Source organism: Paramormyrops kingsleyae, chromosome 5 (genome assembly GCF_048594095.1).
Source record: "Paramormyrops kingsleyae isolate MSU_618 chromosome 5, PKINGS_0.4, whole genome shotgun sequence".
Lineage (NCBI taxonomy): Eukaryota > Metazoa > Chordata > Actinopteri > Osteoglossiformes > Mormyridae > Paramormyrops > Paramormyrops kingsleyae.
The window spans coordinates 5,244,817-5,268,365 of record NC_132801.1 but is presented as its reverse complement, the minus strand read 5'-3'; the positions used below and the strand labels follow the sequence as shown (position 1 = coordinate 5,268,365).

At 46.3% G+C, this 23,549-nt stretch overlaps 1 protein-coding gene and 1 non-coding gene across 12 annotated transcripts in view; both read left to right on the top strand.

Annotated features, from left to right (window-relative positions):
* Positions 1-8,536: 8,536 nt before the first annotated feature.
* pemt (phosphatidylethanolamine N-methyltransferase) overlaps positions 8,537-23,549 on the top strand; it is a 56,335-nt gene continuing 41,322 nt past the window's right edge. For 2 of the 11 annotated variants that reach the window (XM_072711946.1, XM_072711950.1), the window contains exons 1-7: positions 8,576-8,684; positions 11,512-11,657; positions 16,160-16,259; positions 17,224-17,287; positions 17,719-18,878; positions 19,278-19,581; positions 21,409-21,516. In XM_072711946.1, coding sequence (XP_072568047.1) covers positions 19,504-19,581; positions 21,409-21,516 — 186 coding nt within the window. In that variant the 5' untranslated portion in view covers positions 8,576-8,684; positions 11,512-11,657; positions 16,160-16,259; ... (1 more) ...; positions 17,719-18,878; positions 19,278-19,503. Of the gene's footprint in view, positions 8,554-8,575; positions 8,685-11,511; positions 11,658-12,064; positions 12,103-16,159; positions 16,260-17,223; positions 17,288-17,718; positions 18,879-19,271; positions 19,582-19,644; positions 19,873-19,910; positions 20,039-20,151; positions 20,172-21,408; positions 21,517-23,549 lie in introns of those variants that run through there. The other 9 variants (XM_072711948.1, XM_072711949.1, XM_072711951.1 and 6 more) reach the window with 9 other exon arrangements.
* Positions 10,207-10,277, top strand: trnag-gcc (transfer RNA glycine (anticodon GCC)). Its single transcript has one exon. It is a non-coding gene; the product is annotated as a tRNA-Gly (tRNA).

Sequence of the window (23,549 nt, the reverse complement as noted above, 5' to 3'; positions counted from 1 at the left end):
GCCCAGTCTAACTTAGCCTAGCCTAGCATAGCCCAGTCTAACCTAGCAAAGCCTAGCATAGCCCAGTCTAACTTAGCCTAGCCTAGCATAGCCCAGTCTAACCTAGCCTAGCCTAGCATAGCCCAGTCTAATTTAGCCTAGCCTAGCATAGCCCAGTCTAACCTAGCCTAGCCTAGCATAGCCCAGTCTAATTTAGCCTAGCCTAGCATAGCCCAGTCTAACCTAGCCTAGCCTATCATAGCCCAGTCTAACTTAGCCTAGCCTAGCATAGCCCAGCCTAACCTAGTAGCCTAACCCAGCCCAGCCAGAAGGGCTCGACCCTTGAGCCTACACAACATTCCATGTATTCCTGAAGGCTTCATGCACCAAGTGAGGGTCCAAAAACCCCATCGTCCTGGTGAATGACACAGCGGCTTGATGGACGCCATACACTCAGCTGACCGGCTTTGGGTCCCCTTACCCGTGCAGAGAGACCCCCCTTGGCTTCAGGACGTTGGAGCCTCAGTTAGTTGACGAGCACGCAAGCTGAGCCACTGAGTCCCTTTCCAAACGGCGGCAGTGGGAGAGGAAGAGCGGAGTGGCCATTACATAACTGGCAAGTCAGCATTACATAACTAATGGCTCACGTAAGACAAAAGTGCGGGGAGCAGCAACGAGGGCCAGGAGAGGGTGGGAGAGAGCGACCGGGATGACGTAGCTGGCGTGGAGAGAGGGAAAAGAAAAGCAGGAAAATTCACTTCCAGGATAACAGTAACTACTGCATGCAACCAAGGGTTACTGCCTAAGTGAGGGCGCAGAACACGATGGGGCTATTACCCATGAAAAAGGAGAAACAGTCTAACCCAAGCCCTGGCAGCAGAGCATGATGGGAAAGCATGATTCTTCAGCCCCCTGGTGTGTCATGGATAGTTGGTCCATCTGCTGATATTTCCCCCTGATCCTCACATTAACGGCACCAATACCATCAGCCAAACATTCACACATATCCCAGCACACACACCCTTACTTGCACATTTCCACTGACCTCCATCATTAAATGCACATCTGTCTTCAACCATATTTTCACCCAAAACTCAATTTTCTCCTAACCCTTCATCTTCAAAAGCATGCCTATAAACATTAGATAGATAGATAGATAGATAGATAGATAGATGATAGATAGATAGAGAGAGAGAGAGAGAGAGAGAGAGAGAGAGCTGTTTATCTCCATGTTATCCTGCATCCCCTTCCCCTACATGATCTAGATCTTTCCTTATTCCCACAGTGGCACCTCGGGGGTTAATACTCCACCCAAAGTGGTCATCATGCCAAAAGTAGACCATACCAAAAGTAGACCATACCCACCTTCCACTCTTTTGTACACCATACCGAAGGCAAAACAGCACACTCCAATTTCAGTCACGCTGTTTGTGTCGCTTCCAAATGGGGAATTAAATATTAAATCAAATTATTCATGAAAAAAGGTCTATGTGCCAAACAACTGCCCGTTTTAATCTATCAAATGTGCATTTGTTCCTCTTAAAATACCATCTCCATCCGTATACAGACTCAGATAAAACACAAAATATAAAAAGATCTTCCTTTCTACCACAACCCTTAACTTTCTGGTCACTTTCCCTCCTCATCCACTGTACTGCTGTGTTAAATTACACAAAAAGACTGAAGCTTTTCTTTTGACATTTCGGCTATTACTGCCTTTCCAGCCGTACAATTTCCACACATTCTCATAGTCTGCTTCGAATACTGCTGAGCTCAATTTCGTGAAATTACACTGTATTGATAATGTCTGAGTTTTGGCCTCATGGTCTGTATTCTAGCCTAAGTATGCTTTCAAAGAATTTAAGACCAAATAAAATTAGCGGCAAAATGAAAGGAGACAATGCCCAGAGGCAGACTTAATGATTCAAGGAGTGTCTACATCCATGAGCGTGCAAGATGAGGATTCTGGGAAGTCTCGGGATGTCAATTAAAAATAAAGATAGAGGAAAGAGGTGGGCGAGAGATGTGAGCCCTCTTTTTCTTTAGGCAGCAGACATTAAAGGCACGACTCATTCAGGGAAGCCAACGTTTCTCAGAAACTCTGATTGCTGAAGATCAGATTTGTTGCCACAGGAAATGATGTCATCAGAAAAACAGGATGTGAAAAGGCAAGATATTCTATCACTGATGGGCCAGTTAGGCGAGGCAGTGTGAGGTGGGGCATTAATGGGTGGGTGACTGGGATCAGCAGAGTCAGGATAGGCGGGGAGCAACACTGGTTTTAATGGCCAGTTTTTAAAATTCTTTTTAAATATGGGCTGATACAGTGACCCACCATCCAAGAAGCTACATCAGTGACTCTATCGGGCTCATTAGCTCATTTGGCCCCCATGTTAAGAGCAAAAAGCCCCCACTGAGAAACGTAGTCTGGACATCACAGGCAACACAAAGCGAAAAAAAAAGAGGCCAGGACCGATGATGCATTTCTGTACGTAATAATTCAAAGTATCAGCTCTCCTAGAAAATGATGACGATCGTAAGTGTAACGAGGCCTTTGAGAGGCAATGGGGACGTAAGATTCAGCAAAAAAAAAAAGATATGAATTTATGAATCTAATGAATTATGAAGGGTGTGCTGGCTGTTTGTCAGTCTGTGCGCTGTCCTCTGGCTGGGACACCGCTCCGTGCTCTTTTATGTGTATCGCTTACATGTGTACTATCCCGTAGGTGACCTGAGAAACTCCACGGATGCACGCAGTGTGTGGGGGCACTGGGGTTGAGTGTGGGGGGTGGTGGGGGGGGGAATTCATGAATAAAAGCAGTGGAACCATGCAGGCTTCAGCATGCAGACTTTTATGGATAGAGTTCCTGTCACGGAGCCCCCAGGATGGGCTTTGCCGTGCTGCTGAGCCTATCGATGTCGCCGTCTCTCCAATAGCAATGCCCCTGTGCTTAGCGTAATGGATAATGCTGTGTTCTCATGACCTAAACACTGCCGCTTTAAGGGCAGCTGTCTGCCGTAGTGAAATATTCAGCCGTCTCAGTGGGTACAAATATAGGCTGCCGTGGGTAAATGTAAAGTCGGCCGCCAGGTCACATGGCGAGTCCATAGGGACAAGGCTGCAGATTGAAATCCCAGGCTGTGGTTTAAACAAGAAAAGCCAGGTCCATAAAAGTCAGTGACAAACTGAATTTAACACAAATTGAGCTCTACAGGGAACAACAACACCCCCCCCCCCCCACCCCCAGTCCTGTGTACTTAAAACATAAGCCTTTATTTGTCACACCGAAGCACATATGTACGGGATTGCGAGCCACCCAGGGGCCACAGGGGTACAGCTGTGACGTCGAGGGGAACTTGATGCTCAAATGGCGGATATCTGTTTTAGGAAAGTCCCAGGCTGTCAGGCCCGGAGGCCAACTCTGTGGCAGTGGGGTACCTGGGGTGCAAATTGGCAGCCACCTCCACGGTGAGCATCAGCTCCAGCTGGTCCCAGGATTCTCTGGGGGGGGGGTGTTAAACGTTAAAAAGCTTTGTTTCAAAAAACGGCTTGCCTTCTTTACAATAATTAAAACAAAAAATAATCTGTGATTGGTTGGCATTTGCCCAAGCTCGCTGCTGAGGGGATCCAGGACTGGTCTGCGTATGTTGCCAGGTGTAAACAGGGCACAGGAGGGTGGGGGTGGACCGCTCTCATCCCCACCCCCCATCTCATTACAGCTTGTGCATCACTGCTACTGAGTGCTAATCTAAAGATCACTGAGTTCATTAAGCTGATTCCCAGCCCTGATTGCCAGCCCATCCATTTAGCAAGATTTTCCAGACCAGTCCCCTCAAGATTAAGGCGGGTACCATCAGGTCACCGCCCCAGATTAGCACCATTATGGAAAAAATACCGTTTTAGCATCTTTGATATAGCTGGAGAGAAAGGGGGGATCTCAGGACACGTCTGGCAACCATGAAGCTCAGCACTGTGTCAGAGGGATGGGGAATCTCATAACATGTCTGGCAGCCATGTGGCTTAGCACTGTGTCAGAGAGATCTTTAAATTGATATAATTGAACTAAACGATTGTTGCTGTGGGACTCTCCTCATTTCAATATATTGCATCATACTCTGCCATCGATCTGCCTCTCTACTGATTCAACAGAGGGAAGCAAACATAGAAATCATATAGAACTACAATGCCCATCTTAATAGCCATTAACAGGCAGATCTTCTGTGCTAGAACTGTCACCCTCAAAATACTCAAGGAAAGTTTCTAGAGGAAAGCCGGCACGATTACAAAACTGTGATGCCCAGATTTTGTTGAGATCACATTGATCATGTCTGGCTTTACTCAGAAGTTTGTGATTGGCTGATTGAACTGTTGCCCAGAAACGTAATTAATGTGTCCCACCACCCTGGGGGCCATGGGTGGCTATAGGCAAACAGAGCGGTACCCAGCTGAGTCATTTGAAAGGCTGGATATTATACAATTTTGTGACCTGTGACTTGCTTCCTTAATTCCTTATTTCCTCAGCATGCACTGCAGAGACCTGCACGTGGTCTGCCATGTGTCGTGAGGACGTCAGAGGAGCAATGGCGTTCTACCCCGGGTCAGGAAATGATAAATGACTGGAAGTGTCACCTGTCTGAACCCCAAAGGTCAGTCAGAAGGCGGAGTCTGAGCAGATGCATGTGCATAATCAAGTGTGTTATGCATCTGCACTAAGCATAGTCTACAGCAGAGGACAGTTACAGCAACTCCACACCCTGGCAGTTATAGGCATATATATCTACAGAAACTCTCAGTCTTCTGTCCAACCATAGATGCTGTATATATGCATTATCTATACCACACCATGTATACCATTGTATAGATGTACATTTTCAATTTGTCACACAAATGCAGTGCAGTGCTCACAGAATGTCTTGGGACGCTTTTGCTTAATTCAGCAACAATGTTGCAAATTTATTGGCTTTAAAGCAAAATCGTTATATATATCATATTAGAATAGCTATTCTGAATTAAAATGTTCATTGACAAGCTGTCTCACTGGGTGCTTTTAGTTAGTAACACCTTTGCAATAACATAAAACGCCAAACATTTGTGTTTAGTATCCCTTTGGGAGCCAGTGACTACAACTGTACTTAATAGCAAAATGGCAAGAACAGAACTGAATGAGTCAGTCAAAAAATATAACACTTAATAAAAGAAAATGTCTGTATGAGAGTTATGTGCAGATACATTAAACATTGCTTGTCAATGGACTTTTGTTATTAAATCAATAAATTCATGACGTTACAGAATTACGTGAGCGTCCTGAGACTTCCTTTGAGCGCTTTTGCACTATTTTGCACTTTTGGATTAGATGCCAAACTGCATTTTGCTGTCTGAGTACTTGTACTTTGTGCAATGACAATAAAGTTGAATTTAATCCAAGTAATCTAATTACAAACACAGCTGCAGACATCAGGTTCTGGAATAGAGATGCATCACAAAATGTCTCAGAGAGGGGTGCCGTGGCTGCCGTTGGCTTCATGCTGAGTCACATGCTCTGTGTCAGACGCCCTGTAATGTTAGAGCTCACATTAGGCAAAAAAAAGCTGAAACTGTATTCAAGCCTCTTCTTATAAAACCTTCTGTAAAAAAACTTTCTCATAAAATTGTTTTTCAAAGTGCCTGCACTTTCTTTTTTGTTTTTATGAATTAACACTCTGCAGAACTGCATTTTTAAACATTGCATGTTTGCTGTTTGAATCTGAACGATCTTATCACTTATTTAATTAGGAAAGTCATTCTTTAGTATTTGATATTACCCACATATTCCCTTACTATTTGTCCAGTGCAGGGTGTTGATGAGCCTGCAGCCGGTCCCAGGCAGCACAGGGCAGCACAGGCCAGCACAGGGCAGCACAGGCCAGCACAGGGCAGCACAGGCCAGCACAGGGCACCATGCCGACATACACCCTGGATGGGATGCCTGTCCCTCAGAGTATTCCTCTCCTATACAATCACTCAGCCTCCAAACTGTGCATACTGTTTAACTTTATATTAATTGATTCTATCAATGCTAATGGACATACATTTTCATATTAATGTGGCTGACAGCTTTCGAGTTCATTGTCCTTCTGAAAGGCTTCATAAAGTGTGAGTGCGTGAGAATGGCTGGCGGGGGTGGGGGGTGAGGTGTATGTTTTGTGTTTTGGTTGGTCACGCGGACACCATGAGAGGGCCAGTTTGCTCTCCGATTCACTTGAACCGGCAGATGTTGTGGGGCAGTGTGACTAAACACGGAGCGCCATGCTGAATTTCCGCGCAAAAAAATTATTTATTAGCAGAAAATAGACAAAGAGGCTCTTATACAGTGCTTGTTGGAGCAGAATGACATGAGGAGATAAGAGGGGAGCAGCTGAGAGCTGCAGACGTCGGGGGCAGGTGCGAGCGTAGCCAAGCAAGCAAACTCAGCGCTTAGGACACGGCAAACCTCCTCCCACGTGCTGCCGCCGGCCCCACAAGCTGCCAGGCTCTTCCTCCGACAAAAAGGTATAAATCCACAAACACTCATGACATATCTTCCCCCTTCACAGGACATCTGAATACCCCCTGTCCTCCATGCCCCTCATCATGTGACACCCATAGGAGTTCGCTTTCTACACCACCCATTCCACGCCTTTGGTGGCTGAGCGTCCTCCTGCCGATGTCATCGCTGACAGGAAAAGGTGTGAAGGGTGGGGGTCAGGGGGTAGGAATAACAACATCATGGCACCTGTCGCTCTTATCTGTAGTGTCTCTCACTGGGGGCCAGAGTGCTTTCCAAGACAGACAGGTGTGAGGTGCGTTATGGGCATTAGCAAACACACAGTGCTTTTTCTGCTTCTTTCCGTGCACATGGCTCCTTTGGCAGTGTTTCTGGAAGCCCTGTGTTTTCATACATTCAGCGTGATAACCCCCCCCCCCCCCCCCCCTTGTTATTCTCCCAGGCCCCTTGCTGTTGTTGTCCTCCTGCGGCATGGAACAAACATCATCCTGAACTCTGTGTCTGACCAGCAAGGGTTAGACTGAGATAAAAAAAATCAGCCAAGGCCTTGAATTTTACCAGGCGGAGGAGGGGACTGGAAAATTTCAAAAGCCATTTTGTTTTATTAAGTGCCTCATTGTGGGATGAAATGGCTTCTGCTGAAATGCTTTAGTTCTCAAATGTAACTCTTCTACTCCACACTCCCACGCCAGTGTTAGCATTTCCTGGAACATAACAATGATTTAAAAGCTCTAACATTTGGCCACAATGCTATAGGAACGATACATTAAACCTACCATGCTATATGAGCTATATCCTCCACATATCCACGCTAGCACTTCCGCTACATCTCAATGGTACTGATGTCTGATTCATCAACGAATCGTACTTTTGAGCCGGTTATTTTCAGTAAATCGGTCGAATCGGTTTCCAAATCTAAAAGAACCGGTTACTAAATGTGCCGATCCCAGCAGCGTTTGTTGTGTTCTGTTTGTTGTGGCTTTGGCGTTGGTTTTTTAACTTTGGATTAAAACATTTCGGACAATATGTTTGCAAATTTCTTAAGGTATCAAGATTTTCTCAAGCTTTTGCAGGCTGACTGTAGTTTTTATTTAAAAATATAAAACCCGATTACGTGATTGTTTTTCATTTTAATTAGACCTGAGGCGATCAATATATGTTCACAAGACTGAGATGATGAATGTTTTAATGAAAATGATATTTTAATTAACATGAAGTTTCATTAAAAGTACAATTTTGAGCCGAATATAAGACGGGTCTTTTTTTCTTAGAATACATCTGAAAAAGTGGTGTCTTTTTATATTTAGGGTCTAGAGAAAAAAAAGGAATAGATGTTTTGACAGTAATATAGATTTGGCCCCTAGTCTGAAAGCGTGAGAGTCACGCCAGATGCGTGAGAGCTGGCGGCCCGGTAAACGCGTGTGTTTAGCGTTTATCCCTGTCCGTGCCAGTATTAATCCTATAGTGGCAATTAATAAAGACAGTAACATTCATTTTTAAAGAACTGCCATATAATTTATTAATATGGCTCAACATTTTTCCGCAGTACGGTTTTTTACCCTCTTCATGTGAGTCTGCTACATCGAAAAACATTCTGCGCCATTAAGGGCTATTAAATTTGTAATATTCATGATCCGTCCCCCCGCATAATACATTTCTTTTGAATGTTTGCTGTTTAGTACAATTATTGTAATATGATTGCGTGTGGTTGCTTTTAAAGCTGTGGTTGCTGGTTAAGTTGGTATATGTGTTTGTCAACATAATTGTTCTTTATAAAGGTAAGATTAGGTATTCCAAAACCTTTTTTTCTAAAAATAGTTGCCAAAAAGTGTGAGTCGGGGGGGGGGGGTGTCTTATATTCAAACCACGGTAATTAAATAACGTGCCCCCCGCCTCCTCTTTCGATTCGATTTTGTAAATCGAATCGAACTTCCCATCAGTACTCAATGCTACATGAACACTAGCATTATCGCCACATCACAATGCTACAGGAACGTTAGCATTTCCATTAATAGCTTGCAAAGAGCCAATGAGCAGCTCGCGTAACAGGGTAAATCAGTTTGTGTATTAAATGTGAAGTTCTGCATAAATGGGTTCAGGGATTTTTATTTCATGTTCGTTCTAGGCTATGGAAAATGCATTGTGGGTAAACCGCAGCCGGAACAGTGACTACTGCCGCCGGTAGGTTGGGCAAACGGCGAGTCCGCAAAGTTGTCAAAATAATATTATATTATCACATCGTATGCTTTATAAATCGCGTACTGGAAGTAATATGTGCAAAGTGCAGTAGGAGTCGCGTATTTGCGATCATTTACACTTTATTTGATTTTTTAAAAATGTATTTATGTTTTGTCGTTTGACCGTGGCCTTGAAGCATTGCCATGGCGAAAATCTTAATATGAAGTAAATGCATTTAATTTAGGCGGACCGGATCGTTTTCTGTCCATCTAAAATTATCGCTGTATAATAACCCCTTTTGCAGGTAAACAATATTGTTCAGTTATATTGTACATCTGGTGCGTGTACTACCTTTTACTTGTTAGCCTAACTAGCAAGTTCACAATCAGTGGCCTGTACTACGAAGCGGGATTACTGGCTTATCGGGGTAACTTGTCGTATTTAAGGCAGTCTGGGCAAAATGTAAGTGAACGAATATGAAGTCCATTTAAACTGTGGTACCTTAAATCCGACAAGTTACCCCGATAAGCCAGTAACCCCGCTTCGTAGTACAGGCCACAGGATGACTATGGGGCTTTCGCACAAAACGGAACACCTGTAGGGCTGCGCTCGGAAAACCATTATTTCCAGTGGCTCGCGCCACTCGGTGAGCTCAAAGTTCAACCCTCTGCGCGCGGTGACGAATATCCGAATACCCGCGTGGCCAAGGAAAACGAGCCATGTTGCTCTGCATTCTGCAGTCTCTGCACCCAGCGGCCAGTGCAGCGCATCGCATGCCGCGTTGTGTCTGCAAGCCCCGTAAGCAGTGCTCTGCGCTGCAGTGCTTCGTGTTTAGCTATTTTGCGATAATGTTATTGAAAACGGACGGAGCACAGTAGTTCTTTGCACACTGGGTATTTATTTAATTAATCATTTAAATGTTTATATGTCCACATGTGGAATTTACGCCACGTATACGATAACAACGTAAGAACTTGTTTAGGTACAGACTGGAGAGTATTTACCCCATACAGTTCATTTTATTATCCTGAAAATTTACACGCTGGTTATTGTAGTTGTAATTGTACTAATGCAGTAATTTAAACTGTAAGAATTTTAGTAATTGCAGTAACTTGTATTATAGTACAGTATTAAGGTACTTTGCAGCATTTCTGTTGAGGGCAGGCTAGATTTTTTTTCCCTTCTAAAATCCCGTATTATTATGTGTGGTGACAGAAGACAGACCCAATAAGGACCAGAAACAGCAGGCACTTAATTTAATGTTTTTGTGTGTATTTTGCATATACACGTGCTGTTGTCTAGGATGATGTCATGGCATGCTGTAGAGTGGATGTGAATGGAGAATTAATTTAACCTTCACCATCCATTGGCCGAATATTATCTTGTATCAGACACAAAGCTCCCAAGATTTTTTCTTTGTATAAGTAGTTCTCATGAGTAAATGAAACTCCAGACCCCTGGTCTCCTTAGCACTATAGTAGCGTGTTGTTTACAGGAGCCTGCCAAAGCATGTGTAACATGTCTTGCATTGGTGGTTCAGTGGTAGAATTCTCGCCTGCCACGCGGGAGGCCCGGGTTCGATTCCCGGCCAATGCAGCTTCCTTTATTGCATTCTGTTGTATTTATTATCTACAACCAAGAGTATCACTGGAATTTAATTAATTTTTATTAATTTAAATGAAAATGAATGAGAACTCGCTGAACTAACTAGTATTCATTTATAGGGGGGTAAAGCCCTTGTGATACAGCTACATACCACCATGGTACAGGCATTCCACACTATTTCCTCTACATGCCAGTGATACACAAGCACTAACATTTCCAATGCATGGCTGTCCTTTAGAGCATTGTCATTATCGTCTTGTGCTGTATACATTTTTGGCCGGAAAAAATTATAGTCAACTTTCATAAAGGAGTGACGCTGTGCTTCTGTTAAAGAAGGCGAAAGGATGAAGCCCTTCATTTAGGCGTTATTTATCCGGCCATGGAGCACTCTGGCTAAATTCACAGCTGGCTATATTTACAGCGGCTTTGGCTGTATTTTCCACAAGGCCAAGCTCAGTAGAGCAGTTCAGCAGCCTGTAGTCAGACTTTTGGTGACGGAGCTGTAACCTTTTAAGTTAATACCTTAGGGAGCTTTAAAAACCAGTAATACTTTCAGTGAATTAGCTAGCAGGTGGATAGGAGAGAGCAGGTACCTCAGCTGAGAATGTGAGCCAAAATGGACTTTTTCGCCACTAAACAGATGAGGTTACAGCAAAATCATTAAAAGAAAATGTAGACCATTAAACTCATCTAATAAGGTAAGTCTGTCTTACAGTTTGAGGTAACTAACAGGTATCAATTGAAAAAATTGCATGCATGTGTAAGTAATTAACAGCATGTTATTGCTGTGTATGTACAGTAACATCATTCAAAGTCAGACTGCACTGGATTCTCATTTAATGGAGTCTCTGTGGTCTCATGAGCTCAGGGACCTGAGTTTACAAATTAAGCGCTGATGTTACCCTTCCGCGCATCCGCGTAATGCTGCCATTCAGTCTCATTTATTTCTGTATAGTGCCCATGGTGACATAACACATTTAACTAAAAATCAAACATTACGGTCATTAACTGACATGAGATACCCTAGGAAGATAAAATGTGAAAAGTGAATTAAAATATGAAAAGTGACCCAAAACTGGAAAAGTCCCCTGGGTACCCGTGATCAGCTGGCTGGCCACCCCAAGGCCGTGATCAGCTGGCTGCCCGCCCCAAGGCCATGCCAACAATAACTCAGTCAGAGGGCAGAGTGTGTTTCGTGACGTCATTGTCTCCTTCATGCCTGCAGGGATCATCATTCCAGTGGCTCCTGCAAGCTCGCCCTGCCTCAGACCAGCGCGTCTGTCAGTCCTCTGCTGTGCCTAAGGCATAAGCTCAGCTGACGTCTGCTCTGTGTATCTCGGCAAGCAGAGTAACACAGCAGCCTTATTTATGGTAGGTCTGCAGTCTGGATCTGAGTGTCTCATATATGCCGGCAGACACTTCCATAGACTAGGATCCATGTGGCTGAAAATGTTACTGCAATTTGCAGATATAAAAATAATGCACAGGAGTGGCCTGGTGGTGTTTTCTCTGCGTGCTCCGGCCCCCCCCCCGCAGTCCAAAAACGTACTGAGGCTAATTTCCAGAGTTACCAGATTGCCCATAGGTGTGCATGTGTGAGTGAATGGTGTGTGAGTGTGAGTGAATGGTGTGTGAGTGTGAGTGAATGGTGTGTGAGTGTGAGTGAATGGTGTGTGAGTGTGAGTGAATGGTGTGTGAGTGTGAGCGAATGGTGTGTGAGTGTGCCCTGCGTTGGCTTGGTGCCCCATCCTGGGTTGTTCCCTGCCTTCTGCCCATAGGCTCTGGACCCCCCCGCAACCCTGAATAAGACAAGCAGGTAAAGAGGATGGATGGATGGATAATTAATGGACGTTTAAAGTGGCACGTTTACTGTGAGATCTGTGCATGCATATTGATGCTCCTTGTATGTGAGACAGAATGTGCTTGTGCAGGTATGTGCGTCAGGCCGTGTGTATCGTGTGTATCGTGTGTATTTATATGTGCTTGTTTGCACCAGGGCTGGGGCCAGCTTCTGTTTTATGATGCTGTGATTAGCACCTAGCGCCCCCTTCCCCACCCCCACCCCCACCCCATAAGTATGACGCCGCCATCGCTTCCCCAGGCAGCAGGTGCACGTGCATGTGACCCCCCCCCCCCCCTCTCCAGAACCTCCAGCCTGCAGGTGCGACTCTGCCTGGCTGATGACACATGTAGATAGGAGAAGGTGTGGCTGGGGGTGGGGGCTGGGAGGTGGGGGGCGGCTTGACTGGATGAGACGCGCTTATTTCCTGCCAGAGACACACTAGCTTGAAGACATGCCAGGTATAAGATTTATAAAATGTCCTGAATTCAGATTGAAGGGCTGCCAGACGCATCTCCTGCGGAGTGACACTCTGCTACTGGCTTTGCTGCTGACTTCAATTACAATTGAAATTCAAATACAATGCAATTTGTCTGAATTACATTTCCAAATTGCATATGTGTCCTGTGATAAAGTGGCCCCCCAATTAGGGTGCACCCAGACCTTGTGTCCTATGCTGCTTGGGATGTTTTGAAGAAAATTCAATGAAAAACAGTATAGCTGCCAACTCCAGACTGAAGGCAGCGCCGTCTGGTTATATTCCGAAGTGGGGAGACAGGAAGGAGAGCTCGGGGGGATCCAGGCAGACACGGCTGCCGCCACTGGCCCAGTCTCCTTAGCGATGCCCGCGTCTGGCTGCACTGGCCCTGTCTCCTTAGCGATGCCCGCGTCTGGCTGCACTGGCCCAGTCTCCTTAGCGATGCCCGCGTCTGGCTGCACTGGCCCTGTCTCCTTAGCGATGCCCGCGTCTGGCTGCACTGACCCTGTCTCCTTAGCGATGCCCGCGTCTGGCTGCACTGGCCCAGTCTCCTTAGCGATGCCCGCGTCTGGCTGCACTGGCCCAGTCTCCTTAGCGATGCCCGCGTCTGGCTGCACTGGCCCTGTCTCCTTAGCGATGCCCGCGTCTGGCTGCACTGACCCTGTCTCCTTAGCGATGCCCGCGTCTGGCTGCACTGGCCCAGTCTCCTTAGCGATGCCCGCGTCTGGCTGCACTGGCCCAGTCTCCTTAGCGATGCCCGCGTCTGGCTGCACTGGCCCTGTCTCCTTAGCGATCCCCTCGTCTGGCTGCACTGACCCTGTCTCCTTAGCGATGCCCGCGTCTGGCTGCACTGACCCTGTCTCCTTAGCGATGCCCGCGTCTGGCTGCACTGACCCTGTCTCCTTAGCGATGCCCGCGTCTGGCTGCACTGGCCCAGTCTCCTTAGCGATGCCCGCGTCTGGCTGCACTGGCCCAGTCTCCTTAGCGATGCCCGCGTCTGGCTGCACTGACCCTGTCTCCTTAGCGATGCCCGCGTCTGGCTGCACTGGCCCAGTCTCCTTAGCGATGCCCGCGTCTGGCTGCACTGGCCCAGTCTCCTTAGCGATGCCCGCGTCTGGCTGCACTGGCCCAGTCTCCTTAGCGATGCCCGCGTCTGGCTGCACTGGCCCTGTCTCCTTAGCGATGCCCGCGTCTGGCTGCACTGACCCTGTCTCCTTAGCGATGCCCGCGTCTGGCTGCACTGGCCCAGTCTCCTTAGCGATGCCCGCGTCTGGCTGCACTGGCCCAGTCTCCTTAGCGATGCCCGCGTCTGGCTGCACTGGCCCAGTCTCCTTAGCGATGCCCGCGTCTGGCTGCACTGGCCCAGTCTCCTTAGCGATGCCCGCGTCTGGCTGCACTGACCCTGTCTCCTTAGCGATGCCCACGTCTGGCTGCACTGGCCCAGTCTCCTTAGCGATGCCCGCGTCTGGCTGCACTGACCCAGTCTCCTTAGCGATGCCCGCGTCTGGCTGCACTGGCCCTGTCTCCTTAGCGATGCCCGCGTCTGGCTGCACTGACCCTGTCTCCTTAGCGATGCCCGCGTCTGGCTGCACTGGCCCAGTCTCCTTAGCGATGCCCGCGTCTGGCTGCACTGGCCCAGTCTCCTTAGCGATGCCCGCGTCTGGCTGCACTGACCCTGTCTCCTTAGCGATGCCCGCGTCTGGCTGCACTGGCCCAGTCTCCTTAGCGATGCCCGCGTCTGGCTGCACTGGCCCAGTCTCCTTAGCGATGCCCGCGTCTGGCTGCACTGACCCTGTCTCCTTAGCGATGCCCGCGTCTGGCTGCACTGACCCTGTCTCCTTAGCGATGCCCGCGTCTGGCTGCACTGACCCTGTCTCCTTAGCGATGCCCGCGTCTTTCTGTACTGGCCCAGTCTCCTTAGTGATGCCCGCGTCTGGCTGCACTGGCCCTGTCTCCTTAGCGATGCCCGCGTCTGGCTGCGCTGGCCCAGTCTCCTTAGCGATGCCCGTGTCTGGCTGCACTGGCCCTGTCTCCTTAGCGATGCCCGCTTCTGGCTGCACTGGCCCTGTCTCCTTAGCGATGCCCGCGTCTGGCTGCACTGGCCCAGTTTCCTTAGCGATGCCCGCGTCTGGTTGCACTGGCCCTGTCTGTGTTGTGGGTATGAATCCTATGAATTTGTGGGTATGAATCATAGCCAGTGGCGGCTGATAATAATAATACTAATTTATTTGCCCTGTGGCTCTCCATAGCTTGGAGGTGCAGGGTCTTGCTCAAGCCCCAGACATGTGACTGCTGCAGAGGCTGGGGCTTGAACCAATGACCTTCTGAGCTCAGGCACAGAGACTTGGCCCACTCACCACCTAAACAGGCCATAAAGATGCTATCACCATAAGGAGACATAATCGCTCAAGTTATTTCATAGCCATTAAAAAAAAAGAGTCTGGGAAACTTGTTCTGTTCTGAACGGCAGCAGAGATAAGCCGTACTTTAGTACCAAAGCTGTAACAAATACTCTAAAATGAACTAATTTAACACCTCAGTCTCAATCATATTCCCCTCCAAGTAACCCAGAAAGAAATAGCTTCAGCTGAGATGAATGGATTTTCCAGGAAAACTGTTTTTAATATCCAACACAAAATCTACATCTGGCTGAATTTAATGGCCTGACCAGTCTGTTAGCCACATTTGGTGGGTTAATGTCGCTGGCAGGTGTTGTTAGTTATGTGGATTTGAAAGTAGTAACTGGCATGAGGGAATGGGAAAGATGTTTAATGCTGGTTTGGAGACTTTAAAAAAATTGTTTTTTAAGAATGTAAATGCTCACATGGAGAATAATGGAAAGACAAATAGGCCTAATCAAGATTCAACATTTTATTTGTCTGAGTGCAGTTATACTGGCAGAAATGTGCATATAGCTCCTGATAAGGTGCAAAAAGAGAATTTTGATAAATAAAGGTAAAATAACTTTAAATGAAACAAAAATGCCTAAATAGAAGCTAAATAAAAAGCTATATATAAAGACCATTCAGAGGACAATGAGCAAATGGTATTATTATACAGACATGAACAAAGTAACCAGTGATCATTCTCCCGGCTGCTGCTGCTGTATTCCGTTTGAACTCAGAAGTTGGAAATTCTGCTTGAACACCCCTTGAAGTCGTAATTCCCACTCGTGGAGTCAGAGAAACCTCTGCAACCCCAACCTCAGAATTCGATTTGCCTGCCCCACTTTATCAACAGAAGTGAGAGCTGTGGTTAAATACTGTTTGTTAGCACTTATGTCTAATTTGTGGCTCATTAAATCAGTCGTACACACTTTACTGTCCAACCGCTATCCAGCTGTGTTGCTACAATGTATGTGCAAAATACCATGTAATGTCATTATAATATTGTCATTGTCAACTGATGTTGCCAACAATGGCTAACAATTAACCAATTAATTCATTTAAGGTAGTCTGTAAATGTAAGTGAACGAAGATAATGGCCATTTAAACTGGGCTACCTTAAATCTGACAAGTTATTTGACTAAGCAAGAAATGCTGATTTTTGAAACAGGTCCCTGGTATTGCTAAATGACTTTCCGAACTGGACTGGAACTGGAATGCAGTTAACTCGGGTGTGATGTCATTCCCAGCTCCGACTTCCGCCCTCCGAGGTAAATGGAACGCAGCATGTGTGGGCAGCACTGAGCTCCGCAGGCTTACGGCATGGGCGAGATCCTCCTCAGCCAGCCCCCCATCCCCAATCCGAGGACAGTCATGCCTTCAGACTGGGAAGCTGAGGAGTACAGTAACACGAACATACTGTAGGGGACAGAGCAGTCCTTACCTTGGTTCATCTCTGCTGAAGGTCATCTCTGGCTAGCTGAACCTGGGCCACCATTTTGTTAAACCCACCTTCACCCACCTCTGATCACGTGCTTCCATTCTCTGTCCCTCCTGGAAGCATAATAAATTAATTTGAAAAAGTGTTTTTTTTTTTTTTTTGCATTACTATACACTGATGGGCCATTGGATGTCCTTAAAATATCAAACACCCTCCATGCTAAGGAAACACACTGCAGTGACCACCTGTTAACCCTGGGGGGCGATTGTAGGATTTTTTAAGGTTGGGGGGGGGGCTTAAGAGGGGCCATAATTCAGACAGTGAGGCCATTGATTAGCCATGTGATTAGCTAATAATATGGTATAATGGGTGAGTGACGGAGTGGACACTCTACAGGCCAATCAGCTCTCAGCTGGGGCCTGTGCCCTGTTAGCCCCGCCCCTGTATACACCTTGCTTCAGGCACAGCTCCAAACTGAGGACACTTACACACAAAGAACAGTCTGAAGTCATTGATTCACTTGAATATCATAGAAATGCATAACAGACAGAGCTGCAGCTGAATTTGCACCTGGCTGGGGAGGCAGCTCTAGGATCAAAGATGACTGTCTCCACATGTAAATGTTTGGAGGTCCCTGAAACCATGTGAATCAGCTGACATCTGTTGCAGAGATTACTGCTTTAAGGGAAGGAAGACAAAAGAGATCTTAGTCTTGTCATGGAATTCTACTTTATTTTACTCTTATTTATGGCCACACTGATTCATATTGACAATGGAGGGTTTATTTGCTCCAGGGTCAAGTGGACATGGAAGGGCTTAGGAAGACCAGGCTGCCCTTGGATATTTAATCTTACGAAGGTAATGTGCCCTCAAAAACATGATGATTATCCAACATCTCGAAAAATATCTGATGTCCTCGTTCTTCATGATGTACGCACATCGGGGCTCTTCTGTCTTAATGTGGTTGTTTACATGTGGGTAGCGACATAAGCATGTGACATGTTTCAGCAACTTCTCATAAACCCACAGGGTTTAAGAAAGAAAATAAAAAAACAGCTGAGTGTTTTTGTTGGTTGTGATGCTGTAAGAAACCAAGCAGGGTCAAGGTTGTGCTGGCGGTGGCAGGATCTCGGGGCAGACACCATGCGGAGCACAGACTTGTTTACAGAAACCCGAGTCTCGCTGCCTGTGCTTCTTAAGGCACAATATGCCATGAAGATGCTGTGTTATTTTAGTCCTCCTGCTGCCCATGTCCAGACTCATGAATTTCTGATTCTACAACATTGCAGGTGGCGTGGTGGCTGGAAAGGTAACTCGAAAAGGTGATGATACACTTTTTGAGCAACGTTTCCGGGCAGTCACCGACCAGGTGGGATGAAGGGCACCTCATGTGGATCTCGATGATCGCAAAGTCTTGCGCACTGCTGATTAAAGTTTTTCAAAAAGAAATATATGGTCCACTATCAATGAGAAAGTTCCCAAGCAACATTGCTCAAAAAGTTGCCCTTTATACTGTGATCCTAAGCTTCAGGGAGAGATGGGCTAAGTAGCCCCTTCTCTATATATAAATGGATTTCCTAACCAATTTTTAAGCAGGGTTGTCAACTCTCACACATCTGGCTCATGCTTTCTGGCTCTCATGCAAGAAATCTTATGGCAAATGTATATTATTCCATTATAAACCTAAAATTCGCTACATCAAATGCGTTGGGGTAGTTTGCAAACCGTTTACAAGGTACTAAATCTGTTACATACATGTAAGTGCGTGTACATGTGTGTGCAGACTTCTGTCCAGCTGAAAACCTCACGGCAGCCAGTTGACCAAAGTTGGCAACCCTGCTTTAGATAAGCTGCAGATCAGCGGCTCACTCTCATTTGTTCCTAGGATATTTATTTTGTTCATGTATTGATGGTCTTGTGGCTCTCTTGTGGCTAGCTCAAGACTACCACACCAAGGTCAGTGATCTTAAATGAGGCACCAGTAGGCCAATTCCTGAACTGCCTTGGTCTGTTAGAAATGCAGTTAGATACACAGTCCTTTATGCTACAATATGTAAATAACGTAGATACAGTAGTCAGTCAAGGAGCACAGAAGAACAGTCATGGACTTAAACCAGCAACTTTTTAGTCAGCATGTCTGTTCCTTATCCGCTATGTTGCTTGCATGCGTGAATGTGAGGGTCAATGTCACGTGACAGAAGCATTATGGTCAGGTGATCGCACGAGGCAGCACGTTCCTAGCAGCACTGCCCTCCAGCATTAGACCTAAATAACGCGCTGCATTAGCCGTGCCAGGTGCGCGGAGCTGAGTCACAGATGAAAGCTAACCTCCATGCGGCAACGCTGCAGCCCATTTGCGATTCAAGAGCGTGTTTTCTTTATTTAAAATATATTCGTGTTATGACAATGACTGGCTTTGCCTCCCCTTGTCTTCCACCACTTTTGCCAGGTACTTAACTTGCTTTTAATGCTCAACCCCTGCTGTTCTGAACGTTTGTGAAGTGATTAAAATGATTCCTTACCATATAATGAGTAGGTTATAATTTTTTATATATATATAATTATAATATATAATATAATTAATCTATACTAAATAGATAAGTATTAAATATATTTATTGGACTCATACATTATATATTTATAATATTAAATATGTAATATAAATACTAAATATATGTTAAATGTGATTTTTCGTTTGTGTACTTGTACTGGCTGATTTGTTCTTGGGAATGGGAAATTTCTTCAAAATCATGAAAAGTATTTAAAATGTCTCATATTATGATAGACTCGACATTTTCATCGTAAAAATAATGCTTTTTAATTACACGTGACTATTTTTAAGACGCAGTCGGAAACCAGAACACTGCCTGTGGAAGAATGGAGGAAACTACATTACCCAGAATTCAACACTATCCAGCAGCAAAGGGTGGAAGGTCACGTCCGAGGCGCTGTGAGATTGAACACGGTGTAGGAAAATGAGTAGATCAAGTTTCTGTAGTAATGCATTGTAGACTGTATTGCGCGTCAGTTTTGATGCGTTTCACAAGGTATATGTAGCTGGTTATCATTCGTAAATGAACGGTGCTTCTGCGTCTTTGAAAAAGCACCAGTTGGATTGCTGTGGCGGTCTAAATAACGTGGATTATACTCAGGTACAAGTTTAATTCTTCGTGTGGTGTTCACGCAGTTCCACCTTTGGACTGTAATATCGATTGCCAGTGCGAGTGTTTCATTGCGCTTGTCGCATCTGTCATGCATCGCTGTCGCCGATGGTATCTTTACCGTTATTATACTGGATTACCCCCATTTTGATAATCATCCTAAACGCTGAATGAGGTATGAATAAGCAGGCGAAAAAGACCTCGCAGCATCAGTAACCCAACGCCTCGTCGCGGGGGCGTTCTGCTGCCGCGCAGGCGCATTGCCTCTCTGATCCGCACGCTGTAAGTGTTGCGTGCGCACTCTTCGTCTCCCAGTGTTTGCAATGGTGACGTTCAGTCCAGTTGTAGCCGTGTTTAACTGTTAAATGCCGGTAAAAGAGAATCTGTTGGAGGAATAAGAGGGGTTGAATCGTGCGCTCTGTTCCAAGCCACGGAGGAGCTCATGCCTGTGGGTTTAACAGTTAACGAGATTTACTGTGGAAATCGATTTGTACCACGTGAACAATGAAGTGTGACTAACTCTTGCAGAAGTAGGCAAGCATTTCCAAAAAAGGCAAATAAAGACGACCCTGACAGATAATGTATGGACATTATTTCAGAAAGAGGTCGTTGAGAGTTGATGGATGATGGGATTCCTATTGTTTGGTGTCAGTGGACTGTGAAATTTGGCATTTTATTATGATGCATTATGCAATTTGACTAGCTGGCGGGTGCCATTCTTATCGCGCAAGCAAATTCAGCAATTTATACACACCTACGCTTTACTTCCTCTCAATTTTGACCATGTTTTGCCATGAAGATAACTGATATGCATTTGATTCCATGGATATCTATGTAAGCCTTTTTAAGACCGGGGGCTGGGGATTTACTGAGCTTTTGGAAATGCAGAGAGAATATTTAAGGACTTAAATGTTGAAACTTCTGAAGGATGTCTGATTCTAGAGCCCGAAACTATGGCAACGGTACAGGTAGCGATTAGTCTGTTTGAAGTTGGCATCTTGCACATCGTGTGGACAGGTAATGCAAACTAAAGGGTTAATGAGTGAGGCTGAGGCTTGGAACTGCTCAAGATTTGGGTTAATCAAGTGTGGCTCAAAACAAGACACTTTCAGAAAACAAAGACTGCAGTTATATGTGAGGGTTTTAAAATTTCCTTGCAGTTTTTGTGTGCTAATGACCTCTCCTGTACCTCAGAGCTATGAACACACTTGGACCCATTCTGGCGTTTCATAAACAGTATCCAGGCCGAGAGACTTTGAAAGGAAGCCTTGTTTCTGAGCTGTGTTGTAGGTGTGGATGCGTCACTGTCCTCTGTTATCTAACCACCACGAAGCAGCAGCAGTTTGGAAATGTGATGGGAAGCTGACGTGCAGAAATGAGCGGCATAGCCTCTGTCCCTTTGCCGAGGTTTGCTGTCTTAGCGCTTAGCCTGAGAGCATAGGGCAGCCAGCAGCCTGAAGTTAACACTAGGTGGCGTTACGGGGGGAAATGGACAGAAAGGTTGCAGGTTCGAAGCTGAAGGCGATGGAACGGCATTTCTTTTGATCTGTCCACTATGGTGCCCTTTGCACTTTTGCGTATTTGCGCTCTCTCTCTCTCTCTCTCTCTCTCTCACGCTATTTACTTGTCACATGTCCCCCATTGGCCCCTGAGTAAGGCCCTTAACCCTGTAAATTCCAGGGACTGGCTGATACTGCTTTGTGTGTCACATAGGATAAATGCATCTGTTAAATATGTATATAATATAGTGTAAATGTCGATCGCTCTCTCTCTTTCTCTCTCTTTGTCTCGCTCTCTCTTTCTTCTTTTTTTTTTTAGATTGACATCTCAGCAATGGTACACGTGCTCCAATTCGTGGACCTCTCAGACAGCCGATTCTGGGGTGCCGTCCTCATCATCATTTTCAATCCTCTGTTCTGGAACGTGGTGAGTGGCATGGTATCCTGTCGTGGGGGGTGCCTGGGTCCAGTTGGGGAGCTTCGGATGTGCGCACGAAGGCTTGTTGATGCTTTCGCTACTCGCTTGTGGTGTTCCTGCTGGCATGGCGAGGAAGACACATCACATACATCACACGGCAGGCCTGTGTGGTGGGGCAGTGCAGGCCTGTGTGGTGGGGCAGTGCAGGCCTGTGTGGTGGGGCAGTGCAGGCCTGTGTGGTGGGGCAGTGCAGGCCTGTGTGGTGGGGCAGTGCAGGCCTGTGTGGTGGTAGGGGGCCCAACAGTTCATGTGTTTCCCTGTGGGTGGTCTTCCCTAAGCAGCGCTACTCCTTAGTGCCAATGCATCCTACATACACGGATCAGCAAATGCATGTTCCAGACCTCAGACTGTCTGTCTACAGTAAAGAGACTGCTGGGGTGGGGGGGTAGGTTGCCCTGGGAAAGGTGGTTGGATCTCCTCGTGCCCCCCCCCCCCTCCCCCCTCCCCGGCTGAGCTCCCATTTTACCACAGACAGCGTCTCTGAGCGAAAACAAGCGGCTGGGCCCTGCTCTCTCTGCCCCCCTCAGGCTAGGCTAGCGATACTTCTCCCTATCCTTAGCACGTTATACTCTGCAGCAGAAATGCAGCAATGTGTGGTCCAAAGCCCACATGCCTTATGTGAGGTGTGGCCTTTAGCGACTTCCATCAGAAGTATATTTGAGGAGAGCCTGGCTGGTGCTGTGAATGGCAAGGACCTGCTTTCAAGCACTGCCCTAGCAGGCTTTGCTCCGTGAGCCCTGGAGTAGCTCCTTGTAACAGTCCTTGCATGTCCTGCCCTAACCCTAACAATCTTCAAAGGCCCTGACCAATAGCATTCTGTAACCCTAACGATCTTCAAAGTCCCTGACCAATAGCATTCTGTAACCCTAACGACCTTCAATGGCCATGACCAGTAGCATTCTGTAACCCTAACGATCTTCAAAGGCCATGACCAATAGCATTCTGTAACCCTAACGATCTTCAAAGGCCATGACCAATAGCATTCTGTAACCCTAACGATCTTCAAAGGCCATGACCAATAGCATTCTGTAACCCTAACGATCTTCAAAGGCCATGACCAATAGCATTCTGTAACCCTGACGATCTTCAAAGGCCATGACCAATAGCATTCTGTAACCCTAACGATCTTCAAAGGCCATGACCAATAGCATTCTGTAACCCTAACGATCTTCAAAGGCCATGACCAATAGCATTCTGTAACCCTAACGATCTTCAAAGGCCATGACCAATAGCATTCTGTAACCCTAACGATCTTCAAAGGCCATGACCAATAGCATTCTGTAACCCTAACGATCTTCAAAGGCCATGACCAATAGCATTCTGTAATCCTGACGATCTTCAAAGGCCATGACCAATAGCATTCTGTAATCCTGACGATCTTCAAAGGCCATGACCAATAGCATTCTGTAATCCTGACGATCTTCAAAGGCCATGACCAATAGCATTCTGTAACCCTAACAATCTTCAAAGGCCCTGACCAATAGCATTCTGTAACCCTAACAATCTTCAAAGGCCCTGACCAATAGCATTCTGTAACCCTAACGATCTTCAAAGGCCATGACCAATAGCATTCTGTAATCCTGATGGTCCTCAAAGGCCCTGACCAATAGCATTCTGTAATCCTGATGGTCCTCAAAGGCCCTGACCAATGACATCTCACCTTTGAGGGCTGTGCCAACTACTAAGCAAAGGTTCTTTCTGCTACCTGATTTTTGCCAGCAACGTTGTGACAGATCTGGAGTACCTAGAACTGAGAGGAAGCCACTGAAGTTCTTTAGAGGTTGACTTGACGTATCATCAAGGTGTTCCTTGGAGTTACCCTTTCATAGGCATTACTCCATGAATGTGGGTCATCGTTGTGTCGTTTTTAGCATTTTTATCTATCAATCAGTCAGTTTTCTCGTCTTCAGATGAATGGGGCTGGACGTCCAGTGGAGGATTGTGCTGTCCCCTGTTCTGCGTGTCCCTCAGCAGGGGTGTCA